The sequence below is a fragment of the Parus major genome, chromosome 2 (assembly GCF_001522545.3).
Source record: "Parus major isolate Abel chromosome 2, Parus_major1.1, whole genome shotgun sequence".
Taxonomy (NCBI): Eukaryota; Metazoa; Chordata; class Aves; order Passeriformes; family Paridae; genus Parus; species Parus major.
In genome coordinates this window covers 34,728,212-34,750,789 of record NC_031769.1, presented here as the reverse complement: position 1 = coordinate 34,750,789, position 22,578 = coordinate 34,728,212, and the positions used below count along the sequence as shown (strand labels likewise).

The 22,578-nt window shown below is 37.9% G+C and overlaps 1 protein-coding gene across 2 annotated transcripts in view; it reads left to right on the top strand.

Annotated features, from left to right (window-relative positions):
- Positions 1 to 22,578, top strand: part of ANKRD28 (ankyrin repeat domain 28) — a 120,209-nt gene that overhangs the window by 12,980 nt on the left and 84,651 nt on the right. Inside the window, exon 1 of one of the 2 annotated variants that reach the window (XM_015617638.3) lies at positions 11,784 to 11,859. The exons of the other annotated variant lie outside the window; for it this stretch is intronic. Within the exon in view, the coding sequence (XP_015473124.1) occupies positions 11,818 to 11,859 (42 nt within the window). The 5' untranslated portion in view covers positions 11,784 to 11,817. Of the gene's footprint in view, positions 1 to 11,783; positions 11,860 to 22,578 lie in introns of those variants that run through there. 2 annotated transcript variants of the gene reach the window in all.

Sequence of the window (22,578 nt, the reverse complement as noted above, 5' to 3'; positions counted from 1 at the left end):
GAATAGGAATAACAGTTGTTTACTAGGAAAATTTTAAAAAAAATGCAGTAGTACAAAAACCACTGGCAGAGTCAGAATACTGTTAGGGTGTTAGTAGCAGTCTGATTAAATGGTGGCTGCAGTCCTCCTGGAGTGACAGATGTGGTTCTGTTGAAGCAGTGAGCCTGTAGAAAGGTGTAGTTTTCCTCTGAAGGTCCAGTGGTGGTGTAGATGGGTCTGGTTTTTATTTGGGACTTTAGTGGAGAAAGGCTGACTGTGGTGTTCTAAGTCTCCAATTATATCCAGGTAGGAATGTTTGGCTCCTCCCCCTGTGTGAAGCATCTCCCAACGGGATGATGTAATTTTATCAGTCATGCAGTGAGATTCAGTGGCCCATTAACAGCAGATATTCCCCAGAGTTATGAGGGATGGGTCATGGAAGAGATAAAGAACATTGCCCCAGCTGGTTTTAACAGATGGTAATAGAGTACATACTTCTGGTTACATCTTGCTTTGCAATTTAAGACATTTACACAGTGTTAATAAGAAATGTACTTTGATATTTAAAACATCTTACCTAAGTATCAGATTATAGATTTTCTTGGTTAGAGGACAGAATATGAGAGGATAGCAGAATCTTCTTTGCTATGCTGAAATAAATCAGGTTACTAAAGGTATGCAAAGTTTTGAGAATACCTGTATTATGTAGCTATTAGTGTTTAAAAATCAGAGTCAGTGCTGCAAATTGAATTACATTTATGGCAAATTTCTCATTATTCTGTACTTTATGTTCCTTGTTTTATAGGAGATACAGGGTACTTTTTGTTGTGCTTTTTGTATTATGTTGTACAAAGGTTTTCAGTGATAACACTAGACAAAAGGTTAATCTATTTTCAGTGTGGTTTATTGGCATGGATTGTGGGAACTTGGAGGGAATGTTTGAGCTTGAGTACGTAGAGAACAGGACAGGGAATTTTTTCATTTAAAAATTACATTAGGAAAAGATATGAATGTAACTTGCTAAGATTCAAGTATAGCATCTACATGCTTTCAGAGAATTATAAAAAATAACACTTAAGTATTATATATTTGCTGCCAGAGGATTGAATTCAAACTGCTTCACAAACGGAAGTTATGAGCTAAGCACTTGGAACGAGTTTGTGAAAGCTCACTGTTTGAAAGCAGCATTAGACAGTTGCCTCTTCTGGAACAAATGGTATTTTCTTTACAATTACTCCTCTTAATTGGAAAAACCAGAAGAAGCTGGGAAAAAGAAAAGCTTCTGGTATGAAGTCTGATAGAACTGTGCTAATCCTAAAATTTTGACAGACTTTGTGGCCAACCCCAAGTCATTGATTCAGCTCATTAACTGTAGTTATACGAAAGAAACACTGTGGACTACTTAACTCAAGACATTTTTGGAAGATTTTAATTAGTGCCACATGTAATTAAAACAACCTGAAATTTTATTTCTGTCTTTGTTAGCTGCTCTGATAAAATCACAAATTAAAAAGTATAACAAAAGTAATAAAAGTAAAGTAATTAGTGCATTGAAGTAATTAATACAGTGTAAAGGTTGTCATGTGCTATTTAAGTGCATTCAAAAGGCAAAAATAAAACCTGGGATAACTCACTTTGATTTGCCCAGGTCTGCCCTTCTTCTGAAAACAGTTAGAGATTAGTTGAAAAAGTGTTAATAAAGCAATCAGCTGTCTGTTCTAAAGATTGCTACACCTGGTGATCTTATTTAGTGGTAGCTTGCTTGTCTTCTCCCTATGGAGGGATTTAAGCCATCAGGACTGAGAGGTATTGCTGCAACATTGCATTGCTATTGTGGAGAGATGCTAGCATAATCATTTTATAGGGGGTTTCTTTTGTGTCTGGTTTTGGTGTGCCGGATTACATCCTGTTTAGTGCACATCATTTTGCTGCTCTCTGTTTGGTAAGTTGTCTTCATATCACTAGGCTTAGAAATAACCTCTGGAGATTTCATGGAGATGATCAGTCCTCTCCCAAGGCAGGATCACACAGAGCAGGTGACACAGAAACACACCAGGTGAGTTTTAAGTGTCTCCAGAGAGGGAGGCTCCACAACATCTCTGGGGAGCCTGTTCCAGTGCTCTGCCACCTCAGTGGAAATGAGTTGTCCCTTGTGTTGTGGTGAAACTTCTTGTGGTTTGGTTTATGGACACTGTTCCTTGTCCTGTCACTGAGCACCACTGAAAAGAATCTGGCACCATCCTCTTGGCACCCACCTTTAGGATATTTATAAACATTAATGAGGTCCCCTCTCTGTGTTCTCTAACCTAACCGGTCCAGCTCCCACAGTCTTCTTCTAAGAGATGTGTTCTCACAGTCTTTTTCCATCTTTCACCCTGAAGAAGTGAAAAACTGAAATTTTCATGTGCCACAATTCTTGGGTTCCTGTCTGTCAAGAAGAGAATATGACTTGTTTTATTTGTTTTTAAGAGCATTGCACCTAGATAATTGTAGGTAGGCTAATGCACTTTGGAAATGAGTTCTGTTCAGTCAGTGTAATGGCACTTTAACTGAGCAAGGTCTTAGTCTGGTTTATGTGATCTGCTTTAGATTGATGGCATTACTTGTTTGGGGTTAATTTTCCTGGGAATGTCTGTGTCCACCATGCAGGTGGATTTAGCTGTAACAGTTAACCTGTCTTCTGGTCCCTTGAAGTGTTTCACTATCTGTGAAATGCAATACGTTTTTTTGGTTTTTTTTTTGGTTTTTTTTTTTGGTTTTTTTTTTCCCTGTAATGACCAGATCTTGATGAACTTCAAAACTGTAGTCTTATATACAGCAGTCCTCAGGTCAGATAGAGAAGGTGACTGACTTCTGGCAGTCAAAGGTATTTGATTTTCTTCCCTTTGCAGGCTGTACTGATGTAGTGGAATCTGCTGTGGCACTTGTGCATGGCAGGTAAGAATGCCAGTTTTCCTTAATGTGGAAGCAGCAGTCATGATTTAAGCAATTGATAGAGTGCCCATAAACGGGATGTTTGGCTCTGTGTCCTGTCCAAGCAACTGGACTTTTCCCTGGAATAAGAAAGTCCAAAAGTGTGTGGTAGTACCCTTTGTGTTTCCTGTGGAATTACAGTGAACTGGAAAATGCAGATCTTGTTTTTCACTCAAATATTTGACTTGCAATTGACTGATTTGTGCCTCTTGTAGGGTGAAGTGCTGTTACAGCTATATGTGAAAATGTGTCTCTGAGTCTACAGGCCAGTTCTTTTTTACTGTTTTGCATTTTGGGGAATGAAAACTGTGTATTATTAAGCTGTGTTAAAATCCTGAAGCTTTGTTCAGACACACCTATGTGGAATGCCTCTGTTCTAAGTGAATTCTGACTCTTCTGTCCCATTTTAAAAACATGTTTTTGTCCTGTTACAATAGCCTCAAGGCTGATAAGACAACAGCACCCTATGTGTGCTAGTGTTTATGTGAAATTGCAAACTCTTAAATCTATTCAAAGAGCTGCTTATTCCATATATTTTACTTTGTTTTCCAATCATTTTCTTAAAAGGCCTAGTCAATAGGATTAGGAAGACAATTGCTATTTGCATGCTGGCCCTGGGAATAGAGAAATGACCGCATGCACAGATATTCCCTGTGTATTATGGCACTTCCTTATTAAAGATCCAGTGAGGCCATTTGGATGTACTTCTCTTTTTTCTTTCAAAAATTCATCTAAAAATATTCTTTTTAAAGGTAATGTTTTCCTTTCAGAGAGGGAGAAACAACTCCAAGGAAGTTTTTACTTACGATAGTTTGTTCCTGTCAGTTCATGAGCTGAATGTAGGCATTGTTTTTTATGTAACTTAATTTTGCAAATGCATACTTTTTTGTTTGAAATAGTATTCAGGTTTTATCATTCTGATAATACCCATCTGATGGATATGTACTTTTCTAAAATACTCCTAATGCTTTGTTTTTCCTACCCTTGTATGAGGTAGAGTAGAAATGTTAAAATTCATACCCATGAAAATTAAATAGTAATGATTAAAACCCATGAATCAAGAAACAACTTTTTAAAGGTGGTATGCTGGTAAAAGGTTACCTCATAAACTGCCACCCTGTTATCCTATAAATACTATAGATCAAGTCTAATCTTTGTGCCTTGGCAGATACCTAAAGTTTGCAGTTCTTTTCTCCCTCTACCCAATATCCATTTTTAACTGCTGTCTTCTCATAGATGGTCTGAAATATGTCACAGCTGTATACTAGAAAGTCTCTGTTCCACAGTCGTAATCTGAGGATTTTAATTCTTCGGTCATCTTGTGTGTTTTAAGCACAGAGGTTTCTGTGAAGCTGGACTGTAGACTTGGAGAGGTAACCTGCTATGGACAAACATAGACTCAAATAGCTCCTAACCTGTGCTTTCTTCTGATTTTCATGTCTATGAACATCACTTCCTGATTTGTATTTCTCTTTGAATGTGACAGGCATCTGTTCAGATTGGAAAGCATTACCCTTTTCTGGTGTTATGTACAGTGTTTCTGAAGAGTAACTGTAGGTTCTAAAGAAGTCTGTCCTGGTTGTGAAGTTTCTTAATGGGTTGATTTATGTATGAACTGCTGTGACTCATAGCACACTACCTTATTTTTATCCAGATAATTACCTAGCTAAAAGATGTGTGAAATGTAAAATTTTCTTCCCTCAGCTTGAGGAGCAATGCTATTGTCTATCTGTCCTTTTGATGTTAAGTTTGATCAGAATTCATCTTCTGCTTGCTGTGCCTTCTGAAATTTTTAACTGAAAATTATCTCTGAAGTGTTTAAAGAATTGTAAAAGTGAAAATGAAGTGACATCTGAGCTGCAATAGTTTGTTGTTTTTTTTAAGGTGTGTCATTTCCAAGTATATCATAAGAATTTTTGATGTTGATACGGCTTTTTGTATAAGTAGTTATTGTTTGAAATTATATGTGTGCACATGCTGAAATAACATGTACATAAAGGTTTTTGGATTTGTTAGAGGTACTTACTCCTCTTCTGCTTTGATCATTTTTCATTTTTAACAGTGGTGTGAACATCAGAGAATCAACACGTGTTTTCACTTATGTCATTTAGGATATTTCATAGGTTCACAAGTCTTCAGGCTTGTCAGTTCATTATTTCACCTCTTGTTTTATGCCAGGGAGCTGTTCAAGCTCAAAGCTTTTATCTGAATAGTAAATCACAGAGTCAGATTCAACATCAGGAGAACTATTAAATCTGTTTTTTAATTTACTTCTATTTAAAAATGGTCTAATACTTTTGCCATGATCTCTGACAGTTCTGTTGATTCATAATGAAACAGCTTGAATTACTGCTTTGTTTGTCTGTGAAGCTCCTCCACGTGGTTGTCCTTGGTAAACAGTAGTCACTGAGGAAATAGTAAGGGATAGCACCGTCCTACTCCCTCAAATCCTCCTCCTTCCTCTCAAATCAGCTCAGCTCACATCTGCTTGTGTATGTTAATGTTATTGATTTTGTTAGTGTACCTACTTGTGAACTGTGATTATTGGGGGCAGACATCCTTGCAAATATCTGCTGCTGCTAAACCTGCTGGGAGTTGTAAATGCTGTTAACTTAACATCTAGAATGCTCTGAAATAATATGCCTGATTTTAACCAGCAAAAAAATTAGAGGATCAAGTTAGTAAACCAAGATAAATGCATCGGTGATCTTTTTTTAAGATTGGAAACAGTTTTCTCGTATAATTAAAGATGAAGGCATGAAAACGAGGAGAAAGTGAGATACCATTTTAAATTATTTGTACATTTCATGCTCCTCAAAGCTTGTTATAAACAAATCATCACAAGGATTTGGAGCAGCAGATGAATGTCTGTTCTCCTCCTTCCAGCCTCCAAGATATCCAGGAATATTTTGGGAAGAACTTGTAGTCCTTCCTATAAGTACTCTAGTTTATGTGTAACCATAAACTCTGTGTTTATGCTACATTAAAACAGTCTTCAGCATCATTTGGTACCACTGACTCTCCTCAGATGTAAAAGATGGAAGTTTTGGTGCTATATATGTTAAATTACATGAGATCCAGAGTAAAGCTTAATTTTGTACTGTAAAATGTATTGCTTTTATTACCACTGAAATAATGTTGGTAACCTCAGCCTTCCACATAGTTTGACTTTGCAGGACTTTTTAAAAGAATACTGAAAAAACCTGAACTTGGCACATTTTTCCAGTATGAGTAATTTGTTTCATTATAAGCCTTGGTTATGATTTCCATGAGTTTGGGTCCCCCACCCACCCGATGTTTTGGGAGTAGCAGCTTTCTGTGGCATGTTGCTCCAGGTGATGGTGATGGCTCCCTCAGATACTGCCACAAGCCATCTTTGGATGAGACTTCCCCCACCTTTGCTTTGAGATAAGTCTCCCACTGCATCTTTATGAGCCCCTCGTTTCTTCCAATGTGGTTATTGCTTTTACTCCACTCAGCACAACTTGCTTCAAAAGGCTGCTTGCCAGTGTTGATTCTGTTGTTTTCATGTTGTTGTTTTCTTAGTCAATGCATTTGGTCTTGTCTCTATAACAAATTGTTATCTTTAATAGCTTCTCTCTGAATTATTGATGTTCCACAATGACTTCTTGCTCCAATCTATTTATACTTTGAGCATCTCTGCATTATTCTGTGAGATAGAAATATTAATGTGAAATACAGCATTAATCAGCCTCTGCAGAGCTGTTACATGTGAGCTTGTAGGTACCGCTGTACTACAGATTTCTGTGTAGCATTCTACAAATAATTATAAATTTGAGAAGAAGGTGTTTAGTGCCTGTCAGTGTAGGTAGTTCTTAGTTTAACTGCTAAGTCTCCCTCTATTTCCCAGTTTAACTGCATCCATAGTATTAAGATCAGAGCGTCATATTGCTTTGTGCTATCCCTGCTATCTTGCCAGACTATCATTTGAATGTGAGTACAGATGGTATGACTCATTTACACTTGTCCTTAGCAGGCAACGTACTTAACACCAAGTATGTGCCTCCAGCTTTTGATTCCTGTGAAAAAGAGTGTTTCCCTCTCACCACCCCAACGAGTGTTATTTTGTTATGATTCAATCAGGTTTTAGTTCACCTTCCTTTTAAAATTAGGGAAGCAGTCTGTTTTTTCTCCTATCGAAAATGTAATTGACACTATTTTTAAAAGATGCCAGACCTCTGTGGATTTTGCTGAGACTACTTTTAAATAGGAAAAATGAAGATGATCAAATGAATGGCTCCATTGTTTGAATGTAGAAAATACACTGAGGTACTGTAGACCTACTCTGCTACTTTTTCAGTACCTCTGGAATATAGAGAAGTGTTTTTTCCTAGTGTATGAGGAAGTTAGTGTATTCTGCAACTTGGGATATGGATAAATGGGCAAACATTTTCCTTTCTGAAACACAGTGGGTCTGATAGCGCTTCTTCAAGACCTTGTCTGGCAGTCTTGAATATGCTGAATGGTTTATCTTTTCTCTTTAGGAGCAGGGATAAGAAAGCAATCTTAGAAACTTGTGTGTGGTGGTGGTAGTGGTGGAATATTATTTCTTTTTACACAAAATCATTCACCTCTCTTTTCTCCATGCCTCAGCTGAGGATCTGCTCTTACAGGTAATGTTGAGGAGCATGCAGTGCATTGAAGGCATGCTTGGCACTGAACAGCACCAAAACAGAGCTGAGAATTTGGGATAAAGTGCAGGTTGATACATGTATTGATAAATGTGCCTTATTTGTTTAGTGTGTCCCTTTGCATTTTGGTCAGGCCCAGAATCAAGTTCCATGTTGTAATATAGAATGCTTTTTTTTTTTTTTTTTTTTTTTTTTTTTTTTGTTTTGAAGGCAGTAAGTTTACTGAAAAAATGGATCAGGAGTGCATTTTCCTAACTTTTTTGGTTTTTTTTTAATATTTGTAAGTTACATGGGCAGAACTTTGAAATCGTTTTTCATTGTCCCATGGCTATGTCTTTCTACTTGTAAAAATAATATAGCGGCTCTGTTCTTCAACAAAAACTTTGTTTTCCTGCAGCTCTTTCACATATATGCTGTTTCTCAACAAGAATTTTGAGGACTAGCCCTCCCTTAAATCTGTGTAGGTGTTCATAATCACAGAACTGTGTGTCTGACCCCATGTGGAAGCTGAAAACTCTTATTTAAGGCTCGTACTCCCTCTGATGGCAAACTGCTGTGTTTCTCTTGCCTTCTGTGTTCACTTTCATCTCTCTCCTTTGGTCTCCATTTTATCTTCTTGCTGTGATGCTGCATTAGGCTGTTGTTTCATTTGTGTCCCACTGAAAGTGCAGTTTTAATGAAGCTGATAAAACTGAAGGGCTCTACCAGACTGCATGTATATTAGACAACAGCAAGCTATTTGGTTAGGTAGGGGAAAAGGAGGGAGAACTTATCTTCTCTACTTGAATTTATGTAGTATTTTTATTGCAGTCACTCTTCTCTGGTACAATTCATACTTACTTCCTAATGCTTGGCTTAAACTGATGACTTTATCTCCCTGAAGCTTGCATATGAATACTTTGCTCTTTTAAGCTCTAATTCTTTGTTCCAGAAATCAATTGTTTGGATAATATCATTTTATGTTTGGTACAAAATACCCTCAGTACTACAAAGACTTTACTAGTTGCTTTTGTATGGGATTGTTATTAAGAAATGACTGTGTTTTAAATCTTGTAGTTATACTAATAAAGATCTAATGTACAGAAAATAGAACTGTCATTGCAACTTGTGTGTTAATGATGTGATAGCCTATGGTAATATTTTATTTGTAAATTTGGCGTCTAGATTACAAATAATGCAAAAACAAAGCTGTTAATCATGTGGTTACAGGAACAAGACATTGTATAGTTTGTATGTCTTTGTATATCTGTGTGTAGAAGACCAGTTTGAGAGAAAAGATAGCGATCCTGTTGCCTCTTTGATAAATGACCCTTTGCTACAACATTACTCAGAGAAGTCAGCAGATCTTTGTGTTCTCATTGCATCTCTTTCGTGCTTCAGTAGTAGTTTCAAATGTTTCCTGAAAGTGTTAGCTAAATTATTTAATTATTATTAAATATTACTAATTTAATTAAATCTAACCCTTGCTTAACATCAATTATTTAAATGGGTAGAGACTCTCAGTTCTCGTTCATTGTCACTGACAACAATAGCACTGTTGGGTACTTACTGTGTGCAGTTTTGCCTTTCACGTGTGACACTGGCAAGAGTTTCAGCTGGTGGAAGAGATGTAGGATGGTAATGAGTTTTCTGGTGTGTAGTCAGGCCTTTTCTGATGGCATGAAATCCAAATCCTGCATCTGACTCAGACTCCCTTATTTTAGGAACTGTTGGGATGTCAGGTTTTCAAGTATTGCTTCTGTTTGCTTGCTCAGCCTTGCACCTGTCTGGGAACACTATCTAGCAAATTTCTGGCAATTTTGGTGAAGGTATGTGAACATCTAAGCATGTCAAAAAGACTGAAATAAAGCTCTTTTAATTTTGAGCCTTTAGCATCCCCTTGAATGTGAAATTCAGTCTTAAAAATTTAGGTGCTTACCTTAAATATGTGAAGTGACTAGATCCTTCCAGGAATTCTGGCACTTGTAGGAGAGATATTAAAGTAGTTGCATGTGCTAGCAGGAAAGAAATTTTTTGGTCTTCCTCAAGTGTTTTGGTTTTCTTTGGTGTGCTGCCACCAAGTGACAAGGCTTGGTATTGCTGCTCTTGCTTTTGGTTTTGGTATTTTAAAGAGTGATTTCCACTCTTTCTTTCAAACTGAAAAAGTTAGAATATTACTTTACACTCCTGGTAAATTTGCATACAATATTCCATATTATTTTTCAGAATAACATGACTTCTTGGAAAGTCTGACTGAAAATTAATAGGATAAAATAACTGTTTAAACTAAGCTTTTCTACCCCACCATCATTCTGCTGTTCAGTTTAGATATTCTGAATTCTGTAAACTATTGCGGAGTCTCTGTCACTGGAGATACTCAAGAATCATCTGGATGCTATCCTGTGCCCTGTGCTCTAGGATGGCTCTGCTTGAACAGGGAGGTTGGACCAGATCACCCATTGTAATCCTTTCCAACCTCACCCATCCTATGATTCCATGTTTGAAAATAATCTTCAATCCAAAACAATACAATTTAAGCACACATCTGAACATAAACATCAAGTATAAAAATGCTGAGATCAAAAATTAATATCTAATGGCAAATCAAAATGTATTATAGAAGTAATGTTTGAATCCTACATTTAGACATTTCAGGGTAACTTCTGATGAACAAGCTTATAAAAATATTCAGTATATTAAACCGATATTCTGAGCAATATTCCAAGTGCTCAAAATATTTCCCTGTGCTAATCTATGCAAAAGTTTGCTTGGTAAGATAAAGGATGTTGGTGTGTCTAAGGGGAGAGTGTTGCAGGTGGAGTGGGGTGGTCATGGGCTACTGTGGGTGACCTCACAGCTCTTCAGCTCACATATCTGAGGTGCGCTGTCTGCTTGACCTGCTGGGCACTGTGTGTGGACAGAAATGATGGTGGGGTGCAGAAGTTAGAGAAAAGATGATGCACTGCCACTGATGGTTTATACTCTTTATCTTCTGATTCTTACAGACTTGAGCACTATAAAAATTGCTGGGCAGCAAAATTATACTTTGTTTCTAAGAAAGTTAAGCCATTTAAGACTTTTTACAGCACTATTTGGGAATGTGATTAAAAGTCTGATTTGTAGATGAGACCAGTAGCCAAGGTACATCTGCACAGATTAGCAAATCCATCCTAAATGCTGTTTTTAAAAAGACTTCGAACTACAAGCTCTTGCTAGAAAAGGTAGTCTCCCTTCACATCCCTCCCTTGGGAGTTTCCTGGCTGTTCTCTTGTTTTTCGGCAGATCTTACAGCAGGCAAGTTTGGCAGCTGAAGTAGCAAAAAACAGTTTTAGCTTTCTGCCAGTTGTTCTCTATAGGTCAGCCTATGGGACAGTAAGGTAAATGCAGTGACAGCACAAAGAAAACACTGGGGAGACATGTAACTACAGCAGTAGTCCCTATTTGTTCTTAGCTCTGCTGGGGCTGAATATGTCACATGCTACTCTGCCCAATTTAGAAAGGTGACTGAGGATTGTTTTTTGACCTGAGTAATTAATTTATCATTAAGACTACTCTAAACAATATTGTAATCATACACTTATTTGGGATTGTTCTGTACCTGCTTACCACAGCTGTTCCCTTGCAATTTGCATTTTATACCCCCTCTTAATTATGAAAACTTAATCTTTTGAGGTTTGTTCCCTGCTCTCCCCTTTTGCCCTTCCTCAGGTGGAAAGGAGGCATCTGTGAAAGCTAGGCTTTCTTTGTAAATATGATGTATAATAGAGGAGAGGAAAATAATGATTCACTTGTTTTGGTCCACAGAGAGGAAATCCGTCAGTAAAACCTAATAGCAGTAAAGACTGAAACTGTTTATATAAATACACTGAAGCTTCCAGAGATCTCCTCTCTGGCACAGGAAATGTCACGTGTTGCTGACTATGCTGCCAATTCTTCTGTCCTGAAGTATTGGCTTATCAATATGCCAGCTGTGCTTCTTATTTTGCAAAAGAAAATAATTAATTACCTAAGGTTTTGTTTGTCTCAATAACGTATCTCAACAGTTTTAGCATACTTAAAACATTTGCTTCTGAGGTGACGGTAATTGTTGCTGTAAAATATATCCAGCATATGATATATTGGTTTTTATTTAAACCTAGTGGAAGAGGATTTCAGTTCTGAATTTTTTTTCCTGTAAATTAGGAATTAATTTTGCCTGTGGCCATTTCAACTCCAATATAAGTGCTCCTGTCTCATGATGCATAAAGGCTACTACAGTCACATGGCATTTTACAGGGTAAGACACTTCTGTATAATTTCATTAAGTACTCTGTTTCCTGTTGTGTATTTCCTTGTTCTCCTAATGTTCTTCAACTGCTTGTGTTATTTATTAAAATAGCAAAATAAGTAAATTTAATGAAATCCACCGTGTGTTCTATGATGTAAATTTCATTGATTCCCCCTTACAGAACTAATCTATAAAGGAATATCCAAAATGTTTAGAGCTGGTAATGTGGATAAACTTCTTAATTAAAAAACACATATCCTCCTAACTTCAAAGTAGTAGGGATGTGTAATTAAGCACTGTCTTTATTCTGTTCAAGGTAGATATATCAAGGTTGTATGTTACCTTAATTCTGCCATTTTTCTAGCTTGGTTTGATCCTGGTGGGCAGCTTAGGCCCATGCAGGCACTTGCTCATTCCCCACCAGTGCAGTGGGGGAGAGAATCAGAAACATAAACATGAGAAAAATCATGGGTTGAGATAAAGCCAGTTCAATAGGGAAAGCAAAAACTGCATGCAAGCAAAGCAAAACAAGGAGTTAATTCACCACTTCATTCACTGTTTTCCATGGGCAGGCAGGAGTTGAGCCATCTCCAGGAAAGCAGGGCCCCATTACACATAATGATGACTTAGGAAGACAAATGCCATCACTCCAAACACTCCTCTTTTCGTCCACCATCGCTCATCTTTATATGCTGAGTGATCTCATATGGCATGGGATATCTCTTGGGTCAGTTGGGGTCAGCTGTCCCCCAGCTCTGTCCCTTCTAGCTTTCAGATCACCAGCCTGCTTGCTGGTGGGGCATTGTGAGAAGCAGAAAAGGCCTTGGTGCTGTTCAAGCACAGCTCAGCAATAAGTAAAACAACCCTGTATTATTAATACTGTTTTCATCACAAATCCAAAACACAGCCCCATTCAACTACTGTGAAGAAAATTAACCTCTGTCCCAGCCAATACCAGTACACCGAGTACCTTGAGCCAATGTTTTGTGTCCTTTGTATGTTTGGACAAAGGTAACTACTGTAGCTATCTATGCTGACATGTAAATAAAATGGATAAGCAAAAAAAGAGTGAACCTTGTCAGGATGTGATGCCTGTAATTTAACAAGTAAACTTGTTATGAGGTCTTCTGGTTTGTGGCAGCCCTTTTTTTGTTAACTGTTTTTATTTTGATAGTACCTGGATTGTAGAAGGTCATGAGAAAAATTGGTTTAGGTTGATAGAGCAGGTCACTGGTGATGGAAGCCTTTAGGAGAGCACAAGTAGATTTCCATTACTGCTTTAGTGCCAGAGGTGTGTTTTAGCTTTGTACCTGAAGTTGCATTTGCTGTCATTTCTTATATATTGCGGATTTTTTGCTTCAGATTCTGAACTATGTTTTATATGTCCCAGTTTCAAGACTAAACTCATTATTTCACTTGAAATTACAGATTTTTTTATTTTTAATTTTTTTAACTGAAGCATGTTTTCCTGTTTAACCATGACAGTGACTCTTGACTGGTCTATTGCTTTCTGGTTTAGACTAGTTCAGCTATTTCCTCTCTTCCTCCTAGCATGGGAAAATAGATCAAAACTTTCTACACTTAGAAGTAGTTTTAAGACTGTAAAAAGAGCATTACTGTCAAGCTCTCCCCTAGGGCTAGAATCTCCCTAGAGGAGATTATCCTATGCTACTATTGCCAGTGTAGTATCCATGGATTCTGAACAAAGTACTCCCTGTTGACAAAAGTCTAAATTAGAGTTTGCTTGCATAACTGCTTTAGTGGTATGAAGCCACTGTTCTTCCCAACTTGCACAGGTTTTCTGTAAATTTTTTTTTATATAGGTCTCAAAGAAGTAGTTGCTTTGCTCTTGATATGGGTGAAAACACTTTTAAGCTGTTCTGCTATTTTTTGTTGATTCCTCTTGCTAAGCTGAAACGCTTTTGGAGGGAAAGTTATGTAAACCTTAGTGAACCTTATGAAATCTGTGAAACCTTAGTGATAGTGAAAAAATCATAAGAGCTTAGAGAAGATGTCAATCCCATCTTTTTCTCGTCTATTGAGCAAGAACTGGTTATTTGTAGATTATTCTGGATTTTTGGAAAAGCGTATTAGTTTTTAATGCTTGACTTAATAAAGTAAATTTACCTGAGAAACTAGTGTACATAATTTCAGATCATTACTACTAATAAAAGCTGAGAAGGCCATTTTTCACCAACAGACTGCATATTTATGGGTTCTAATTAATTTATTTTTTTTTTACTGTGTTGGTTCTGTATTGAAGAAGACTTCTACTTTGAAAGAAGTAGCATTTACATGGTTTTTTTTTCTGTGTTGCTACCACCAAGTTAGAAAATTGGAAGCTGTTGTCACTTAGCATGTTCTTACCCTGTTCCACATACCACCTCCATGTAGACTGTGATATCGAAACGGCAGTAATACTTCTTGCCAATAATGAAAAGGTGCATTGTTCATAATATCTTGGTTTGAAAGCACCAGATTTTGGGAGCAATGATATTAGAACAATTTTGGTAGAATTTTGCATTCTAAAAGTTCATGATAGTATGATAGATTTCTAAGCAGAGGAATTGTTGCTGGATGTAAGAGGAAGTGGTTTCAGTACTTCTCTCTCCAGCCTCAATAACTTTCTTGTACTGGATGAGGAAGATTGTCATGAATTGGTAGTTTCAGTTGCTGGAAGTTTTTGCTTTAGTGGTGTGAGACATGAACCTCACTTAGCCTTTCATGCTTATACAGTAACCCTTTCTTTCTTCATTTTTGCTGCTTAAACATGTGACTTTCAAAATCAAACCCAAAAGCTGTGATTTGTCTTAGAGCTCCATATGGGCAAGTCTGTTTATAAAACTGAAGTAAGTAGTAGTTGTTTGCTTTTCACAGCCCACTGAGAGCTGATCTCACACTTGTCTCTGTTGAACTGGTCTCTATTGGGACTTTGGACAGCCTGGCAGTCCATGTCCCCAGTAAATAGAATACTTCTGGCCCTGTCCATACAGGGCCTGGTTTGGCTGCTGGGGGCTCCCCAGTTGGAGTGCAGTGGAAGCCATCTCTCTTATGAGTGATGTTCAGCAAGACTCTTAACTCACAGAGATTAAGAGTGTCTTTGGTTGGTAAGTGTTGCTTGTGGGTACTCCTGACTATACTTGCAGCATTTGCAGCAAAATTGTTTGCTTTAAGACCTCTTTTGAAAGACACATTCCTGTTGAGACTAGTAGGGACTTCAGATGATTCCACTATACTACTTTTGTTTTGTCTGGATGTTTCTGTAGTTGTTATGATTTGCACAGAGGTGTTCAGTTTGTGATGTTTACTATATGGTTAGGATGATTATGTCTTTCCAGGATTTCAAGGTAAATTATGTTCAGAATTTCATCTGAATAGATCACCAAGCTCATGCTCAACATCAGGAGAGAAATGACACACAGAACTCTTTAAGATCATGGTTAGAATAACCTCCCCAAACTGTTCAATTTATGTAGCTATATTTTTGGAGCTGTGACTGATATTTTCAAAAGCCTCCTATACAAGGAATTCTTTGTTATAATTTCCTCTGCTATCATTGAGGAAGAAGGTGCATCTTTTTGCATCTCCTTGCTCCAGAAATTTGTAAACTTTACACATAAATTTGGGTCAAGTAGGATAATGATTAAGAAGATCAAGATGTGCCTAAGTGCTGGGTATCATCATTGTACTGGTTTTTTGTTCGTGTCTGCCTCCCCTGCCCTACCCTCTTAAACCTTAATTTTCACTGAGAAGCTGTGCAACTGCTACACACTTGAATATATGAGAAGTTCCTAACTTCCAGCTAGCATGAGTAATTTGGGTTTTTTTCTTCTTGAATCGGAACAATTTTGTTAATACTTAGGAAACCCTGTAACTGGTAGAAACCTTAAAAAAATCCAACCAAAAATACATACAAAAAAAGTAGAACCAGCAAAACCCCTGAAACCCAGAGGTGCTTCAGTTTACTGTAATTAGATTAGGGCTGTAATTAGATTGAAAGTAAGCATCCCTTAGTAGGGAACATGCTGAGGTTTGCAGAACCTCTGCCTGCCCCCATCAGTCTATGGAGTCAATCTTTGCATCCTGATTTGGTGCTGTGTGGTGAAGCCCAGTGGGGACCTGTGACATTGTACCTTTCTGAGGGGTATGCTTTAAGTTAGTCCTTGCAGGGAGAAAAGTGGCTATATTTTCACTGATTTCCAGGAGTAAAATCGTTCATAGTATTGTTGAAGTGTTCCAAATAACTTTTCTTATTTTCCCCAAGAAGAGAGGAATCCATTGGTCTCTTTCCCTGTATAGAATGGTTTGAGTTGGAAGGGATCTAAGAGTTCATCCAGTTCCAATACCCCTTCCATGGGCAGGGACACCTCCAACTAGACCAGGTTGCTCAGAGCTCCAGCCAACCAGGTCTTGAATACCTCCAGGGATGGGGAGTCCACAGCCTCTCTCAGAAATCTGTACCTCACCACCCTTATAGAAAAGAATTTTTTCCTAATACCTAATCTGAACCTACCTAGTTTAAGGCCATTCCTCCTTGTCCTGTCACTCCATGCTCTTGTGAAAAGTTTCTTTCCAGCTTTCTTCAAGGCCCCCTTAGGTCCTGGAAGGCTGTTTTAAGGTCTCACCGGAGCCTTCTCTTCTTCAGGCTGAGCAAACCCAGCTCTCTCAGCCTGTGCTTGTAGGAGAGGTGCTACTGTCCTCTGTGATCAACTTAATGGCTCTCCCCAGGGCTTGTTCCAACAGGTCAAAGTCTTTGTTGTGCTGGGGGCCACAGAACAAGACACAACACTTCAGGTGGGGTCTCACTAGAGCAGAACAGAGTGGGAGAATCACCTCCCTTGGGCTGCTGGCCACACAGGTTTTGATGCAGCCCAGGACACATTTGGTTCTCTGTGCTGCAAGCACACACTGCTGGGTTACAATTGTCCACCCACACACCCGGGTCCTTCTCCACAGGGTTGCTCTCCCTCCATTTTCAGCCCAGTCTGTACTTGTGTTTGGGATTGCCCCAACCCACAAACAGGACTTTGCACTTGGCTGTGTAGAACCACATGAGGTTCACACAGACCCACCTCTCAAGCCCATTAAGCTCCCTCTGGATGGCATCCCTTCAGTGTGCCCACACGCCACACCCCATGCATCTTGGTATTGGTGGCAAACTTGCTGAGGGTGCACTTGACCCCACTGTCCATGTCACTGACAAAAATGTTAAAAAGGACCATCCTGACCCCTGAGGAACATAACTCACCGCTGTTCTCCACTTGGACATTGAGCTACTGACTGCAGCTCTTTGAGCAAGGCCCTCAAGCCAGTATTTTATCCTCTGTGTGGTCCATCCATCAAATCCATGTCTGTCCCATTTAAAGCCAAGAATATTATGCAGGACAGTGTCTTGCTTTTCACAAGTCCAGGTGGGTGATGTCTGTTGCCCTTCTCTCATCTACTGCTGCTGCAACCCTATCATAGAAAGCAAATTTCTCAGGCATGATTTGCCTTCAGTGAAGCCAGTGCTAACTGTCACAAATCACCACCTTATTTTCCATGTGCCTTAGCATAGTTTAAAGAAGTTAAGATCTGTTCCATGATCTTGCTCAGCACTAAGGTGAAACTGATCAGCCTGTAGTTGCCTGGGGCTTCCTTATTTCCTTTTGTTTAAATGGGAATTATGGTCCCCCTTTTCCTGTCAGTGAGAACTTCAAGAGACTGCTATGACTTCTCAAATATGATGGATTAGCTAGCCATTTCCTTGGGCAGTTGTCTCAGGACCCATGGATGTATCTTACTAGGTTCCATGGACTTTTGCACCTGCAGGTTCTTCAGATGGTCTCGAACTTGACCTTCTCCTACAGAGGGAGATTGTTCTTCCCAGTTCCTGCTTTCACCTTCTGCAAATAGGACAGTGTGGCTGGAGCACTTGCTGGTAAAGACCAAGGCAAAACAGTCACTGAGTCCCTCAGCCTTCTTCACATCCTGGGGAACCAGGTCTTCTGTATCCTTCCTGAGAAGACCTATGTTTTTCCCAGTCTTTCTTCTATTAATGATGTACCTACAGGAGTTTTATTTTTTTACCCTTAATGCCCTTGGATAGATTTACCTCTTTCAGTACTTCAGCTTTCTTAAGCAGATCCCTGGCTGTTCAGACAATTTGTGTGTATTTCTTCCAGGCTATCTGTCCATGCTTCCACCCTCTGTAAGCTGTTTGTGTTTTTTTGTCCAGGAGCTCCTTGTTCATCCATGCAGGCCTTCTGGCGTTCTTCACTATTTCCTGAACTTTGTGGGGATACATTGCTCTTGAACCTGAAACAGACAATCTTTGAAAATCATCCAGCTCTCTTAGGCCCCTCTTCCCTCTAGGGCTCTATCCTGTGGCACTCTACTAAGGGGGTCCTTGAACACACTGAAGTCTGCCCTCCTTATGTCTGAGGTAGTGAGCTTGCTGTGCACCCTCCTGGCTGCCCTAAGGATCTCTGATTGAAGGTCAAGTGGATTTTATACCTCTTTAATCATCCTGTTAAACGTTTTTTGTTAATAAAAAGAATAATTAAAAAGTGGGTTCTGTTTTGTACTTCTGGTACCAGTTGTATTTTTTTAGTTTTGGAGAGCTGCATCTTCTCTTAGTTCTTCAACATCACATGCTAGAAATCTGGAGGCCAAGCTACTTTGTGGTGTATATATCCTTCTATAATTTGGGGCCTGTGTGAAGATCAGGCTCCAAATCTGTCCTGTCACCTGATCTTTTACAGTGTTATATGTCTGGTGGTTGTTTTTGTTGACTGGCCTGTCATGGAATCAAACTAGAGAAAATTTAATGCAAATCATACTATTAGAGGGAAGTGTCCTGGCAGATGTCCTGGAGAAAAGTGCTGGTTTCCCCCTCTCTTCCTTACCTCTTTCTTGCATCCCCCTCTCTTCCTTACCTCTTTCTTGGAGTTGAAGTGGCTGTGAAGATGATGATTTAGAGTGGTTTAGTTTAGAAACTGAAAACCATGGTAGCTGATAAACTTGTTTTGCTTTTGCGCCAATACAAAAGTGATGCACGTCCTTATTTAGAAATACTGGAGATACAGTGCTAGCTACAATATTTCCAAAATGTACTTGCTGAAAGATGGGTGATTGGTTTTTGGGTGGAGCATGCAGTCCCCTTTATACTTTCTATGGGAATTGTTTATGCCTGGAAATTGTTCTTTTGGGGTAAATTATTCAGGAAACCGGGTCACCAGACAGCTACAAGCTATCCAAACACATTGGTCATGTACAGATAAGAGACTTTAACCTATCCATTATTTGTGTATCATGGGTACCAGAATGGTGCATGTTTCTTTATTTGACCTTTCAACAATTATAAAATATTGTGCTGTTATATAACATTTAGGGTGCTATAACTTAAACTACTGTGTGGATTAAACATGAAGATATGAAGATAAAATTTATTTTCCTCCTAGTCTTAGTAATACTGGGTGGGTAGATGTTCATTGTTGGTTGGGATTTTTTTTGTTTGTTCAGGTTTTAAAATTTTTTCTTTTCCCTATATTTTTTTAACTGATTCTGGCACCTGATGCAGAAAACTTGAGTCTGAAATTTGGCTGAGTTTAAAGCTGAATGCCTGTGGCACTTAGTATGTGTGGTCTAGCATTTGTGCAGATGTTGTGGTAGCTCTTTAATGCAAATAATGGGGAGCAGAATAAGTTATATTTTTTTAGTGTGCTACCTTGGATTCTTTCTCGAGTGTGCACTTCAAGATGACCTCATTTTAATCTTTTATAAATTTATAAATGACTACTTGTGATATTTCCCTTGCTGCTGACCAGATGCTGATAGTAATGACTGAGAAATAAGCTTCATTCCATGATGAATGGAATTTATCAGCGGCTGCTTTTTGGCAGGGGTGGGAAGGAATGTGTTGTAAAAATATGCTGACTGGCAGTTTGCTTGTTCCATCTCTGTTAAAGCCAGGAGTTCTGTGGGACAAGAAGCTGATTGAATGTTTCTCTGATATGGAAAGTGAATATTTTTTTCCTTCTTGATCATGTTTTAATGCTACAGGTAGTCCATATCAAAATATGTAAAACAAAGCTTGTATTAAGTAAAGAATAAATGCTTTGAGAATCTTTTCTTCTTTCCTTAGGCTTGGTAAAGACATGGAGTAAAGGCTTACTTTTACTTTTGCTTTTAATAGTTTTATCTTTTAAAAATGGGAAGTTTTGCAGATTTTGCCAAAATATTAATATTGTATTCATTAATGTTATAAATTCTTCAGAGAACAGAAGTCAAGTGTTCTTTCTTAGAAGGTTAAGAAATTGAAGTAACATCTCTAAAGAAATTATATAATGTAGCTGCTTTTAATTTTTAAGTACTGACAATATCCTCTAAATGGCTTTGTCTTGCATATTTAGGTAAAGAGAAAGATTTCAAAAGAATGAGTCTTTTTTTCTGTGGATATTTACGTTTCTTGGATAATGTTAATTCAGTTAGCTCTATAGTATTTTAAAAGTGTTGGTAATGCCCCTAGCAAGTAACATTACAGGCCTGTTACATATATATTACTCTTTATATTTCACAATTCAAGACTTTATAATTTTAGTGAGCAAGGAGTAGTTTCTCAGATTATCAGTTTTGAGATAAGTAGTGTGTAACTTGACTATTTAATAGATATGCCACAGAGTTCTCAATCAAGAAGGAAAAAATGGCAGAAGTTTGGTGTTTTTTTTCATACATGTCACCCTGCTGGAAAGAGTGAAAAGTAACACACTTCTACTTCCAGTATGAGAATCTGAAGGAAGTAGTGAATTTTATTAATATTCTTAGGTAGTCATGTGTGTAACTTTGAAGGTTTTCGTGTACTTCAAAGAGTAAAAGGCTTTTGTATAGCATCAGAAATTTATCCAGAGGCTATTTCTGTTTTTGGGGAGCAACATTTCATTTGGGGAGGTCTCATTCTTCATATGGCAATAGTCCTGTTTATCTTCCTGGTCTTTCTGTTCTTTGAAGAGTTAGAGCAGCTGTGGTTGCTTCTCTGCAGTTTGTGGGGTCTGAAGCTGGAGAGAAGAGGTACCTTGTCTTTCTCTCTTCCGTGATTCAGTGTGTGGGGGTTCCTCAGTGCTCATCAAAAATTAATACTAAGTAGTTTCTTACTAAGAGAAAAGGAGCAATAGATCAAATAATGTCATCTAAAGGCTGACATTTCTAAAGAGGATAATATTTCATTAAAAGAAAAATAAATTAATTGGAGTTTTTAAAAAAGAGAAAAACAGAACTAGAAGATTGTAGACCTTAAGTATTTTTTAAATGGCCATGAGGTGTCAGTGTACATCCAAAAAGAAACTTGGGTGATCAACACTTCTTCAGAAAAAACTGTTGGTTGCCTTTATTTTCTAGGGCCTGAAATAATCTCTAGGGGAGAAGGTTACAACAGCTGAGTCAAGGCTATTAAAATTCATATCTGCATTATTTAAGCGTTACATTTTCATAGTTATGTGGTGTTTTTTAACCAAGATGTGTAAGTTTGTTTATTTCTAGACTCTAGTTTAGTTTGCAAACCAGTTCATGAGTTTAGTGATGTTCTCTCTTCATTACCCTGCATTATAAGCATGCTTGAGGTTGCATGAGGTGTCTTCTGGGTAAGACACTCCACAGCTTGGTATGTAAGATATTCCTAACCATATTACTGATTTCTTGCTACTAAATATTGAAGTCTTCCTAACATATATATATTTTATAGAAGTCTGGTATTTGATTTTCATAATGCTTTTATAAAATAAAAGCTGTCTTGATGAGAAGAGGTAGAAAACAATTGCATACAAGATGTACTGTGGCCTTGTTTTTGCCACAAAACTTCACCAAATACACTTCCTTTTTATACCCACCTATTTGCTGAGTGGGGTTTGGTTATTTGTAGGTTCTAAGATACCTAATCATAAAGGTGTTTTAGAGTCAAGGGTGTATAGACATTAATTTTCTTAATATTTTGAATAAGCAATATGTATCTCATGTGTATTGTATATTATGTATTGTGTTTTGATACCATTCTTTCTTTATAATGCAATTTGTTGGCTCTTAGGAATGCCAAAATTTACTTGGCAAGTTCTCCTCTAGGTGTCGTCTTAATTGAATAAATCACTGATTGAAGCCAGTGTTAGGAAGGTTTTGGAAGACATGAAGCCCAAAATAATCCTGATTAAAAAAAAATAAAAATACAAAACTCCCCTCGAACTCACAAGTTTTAGATCATGTATGGATAATTGTGTAAAAGTTGTAACTACCTTGTGCTTGTATTTAATACATAAATTGCATGTGTGTGGATTCTGGATACGTAATTGGATTTGTCTGCTTTTTTTGAAATCTGGGCCCTAAAATTCTCTAGTATTTTTTTCATAAAGCCATATGGTTTATAAATACTATTAGTACTGTAGGGACAGTTTGATGAACACAGTCTGTGAAATTTGTGTTGCAAAATGCTTTTTTTTTAAAAGGAAATTTACTAGGAGCAATTTACATACTGAATCATGGGAGAAGAAACTTGGAATTCTTTGCATAACTATGGTTTCGTGTAATGGGAAAGAATTTAAGGAGTGATATACTTGGTCGTAATAGTGTCCAAATTTGGAAAAGTTCAGGTGTCATGAACACTGTTTTGAGATATTTTATGGAAAATACAAGGAATGGAATAGTTCTGATAGCATGGTTGATGAAGGGATCTCGGTTGTTGGGTGTGGGTTTGCAAAGCCATCT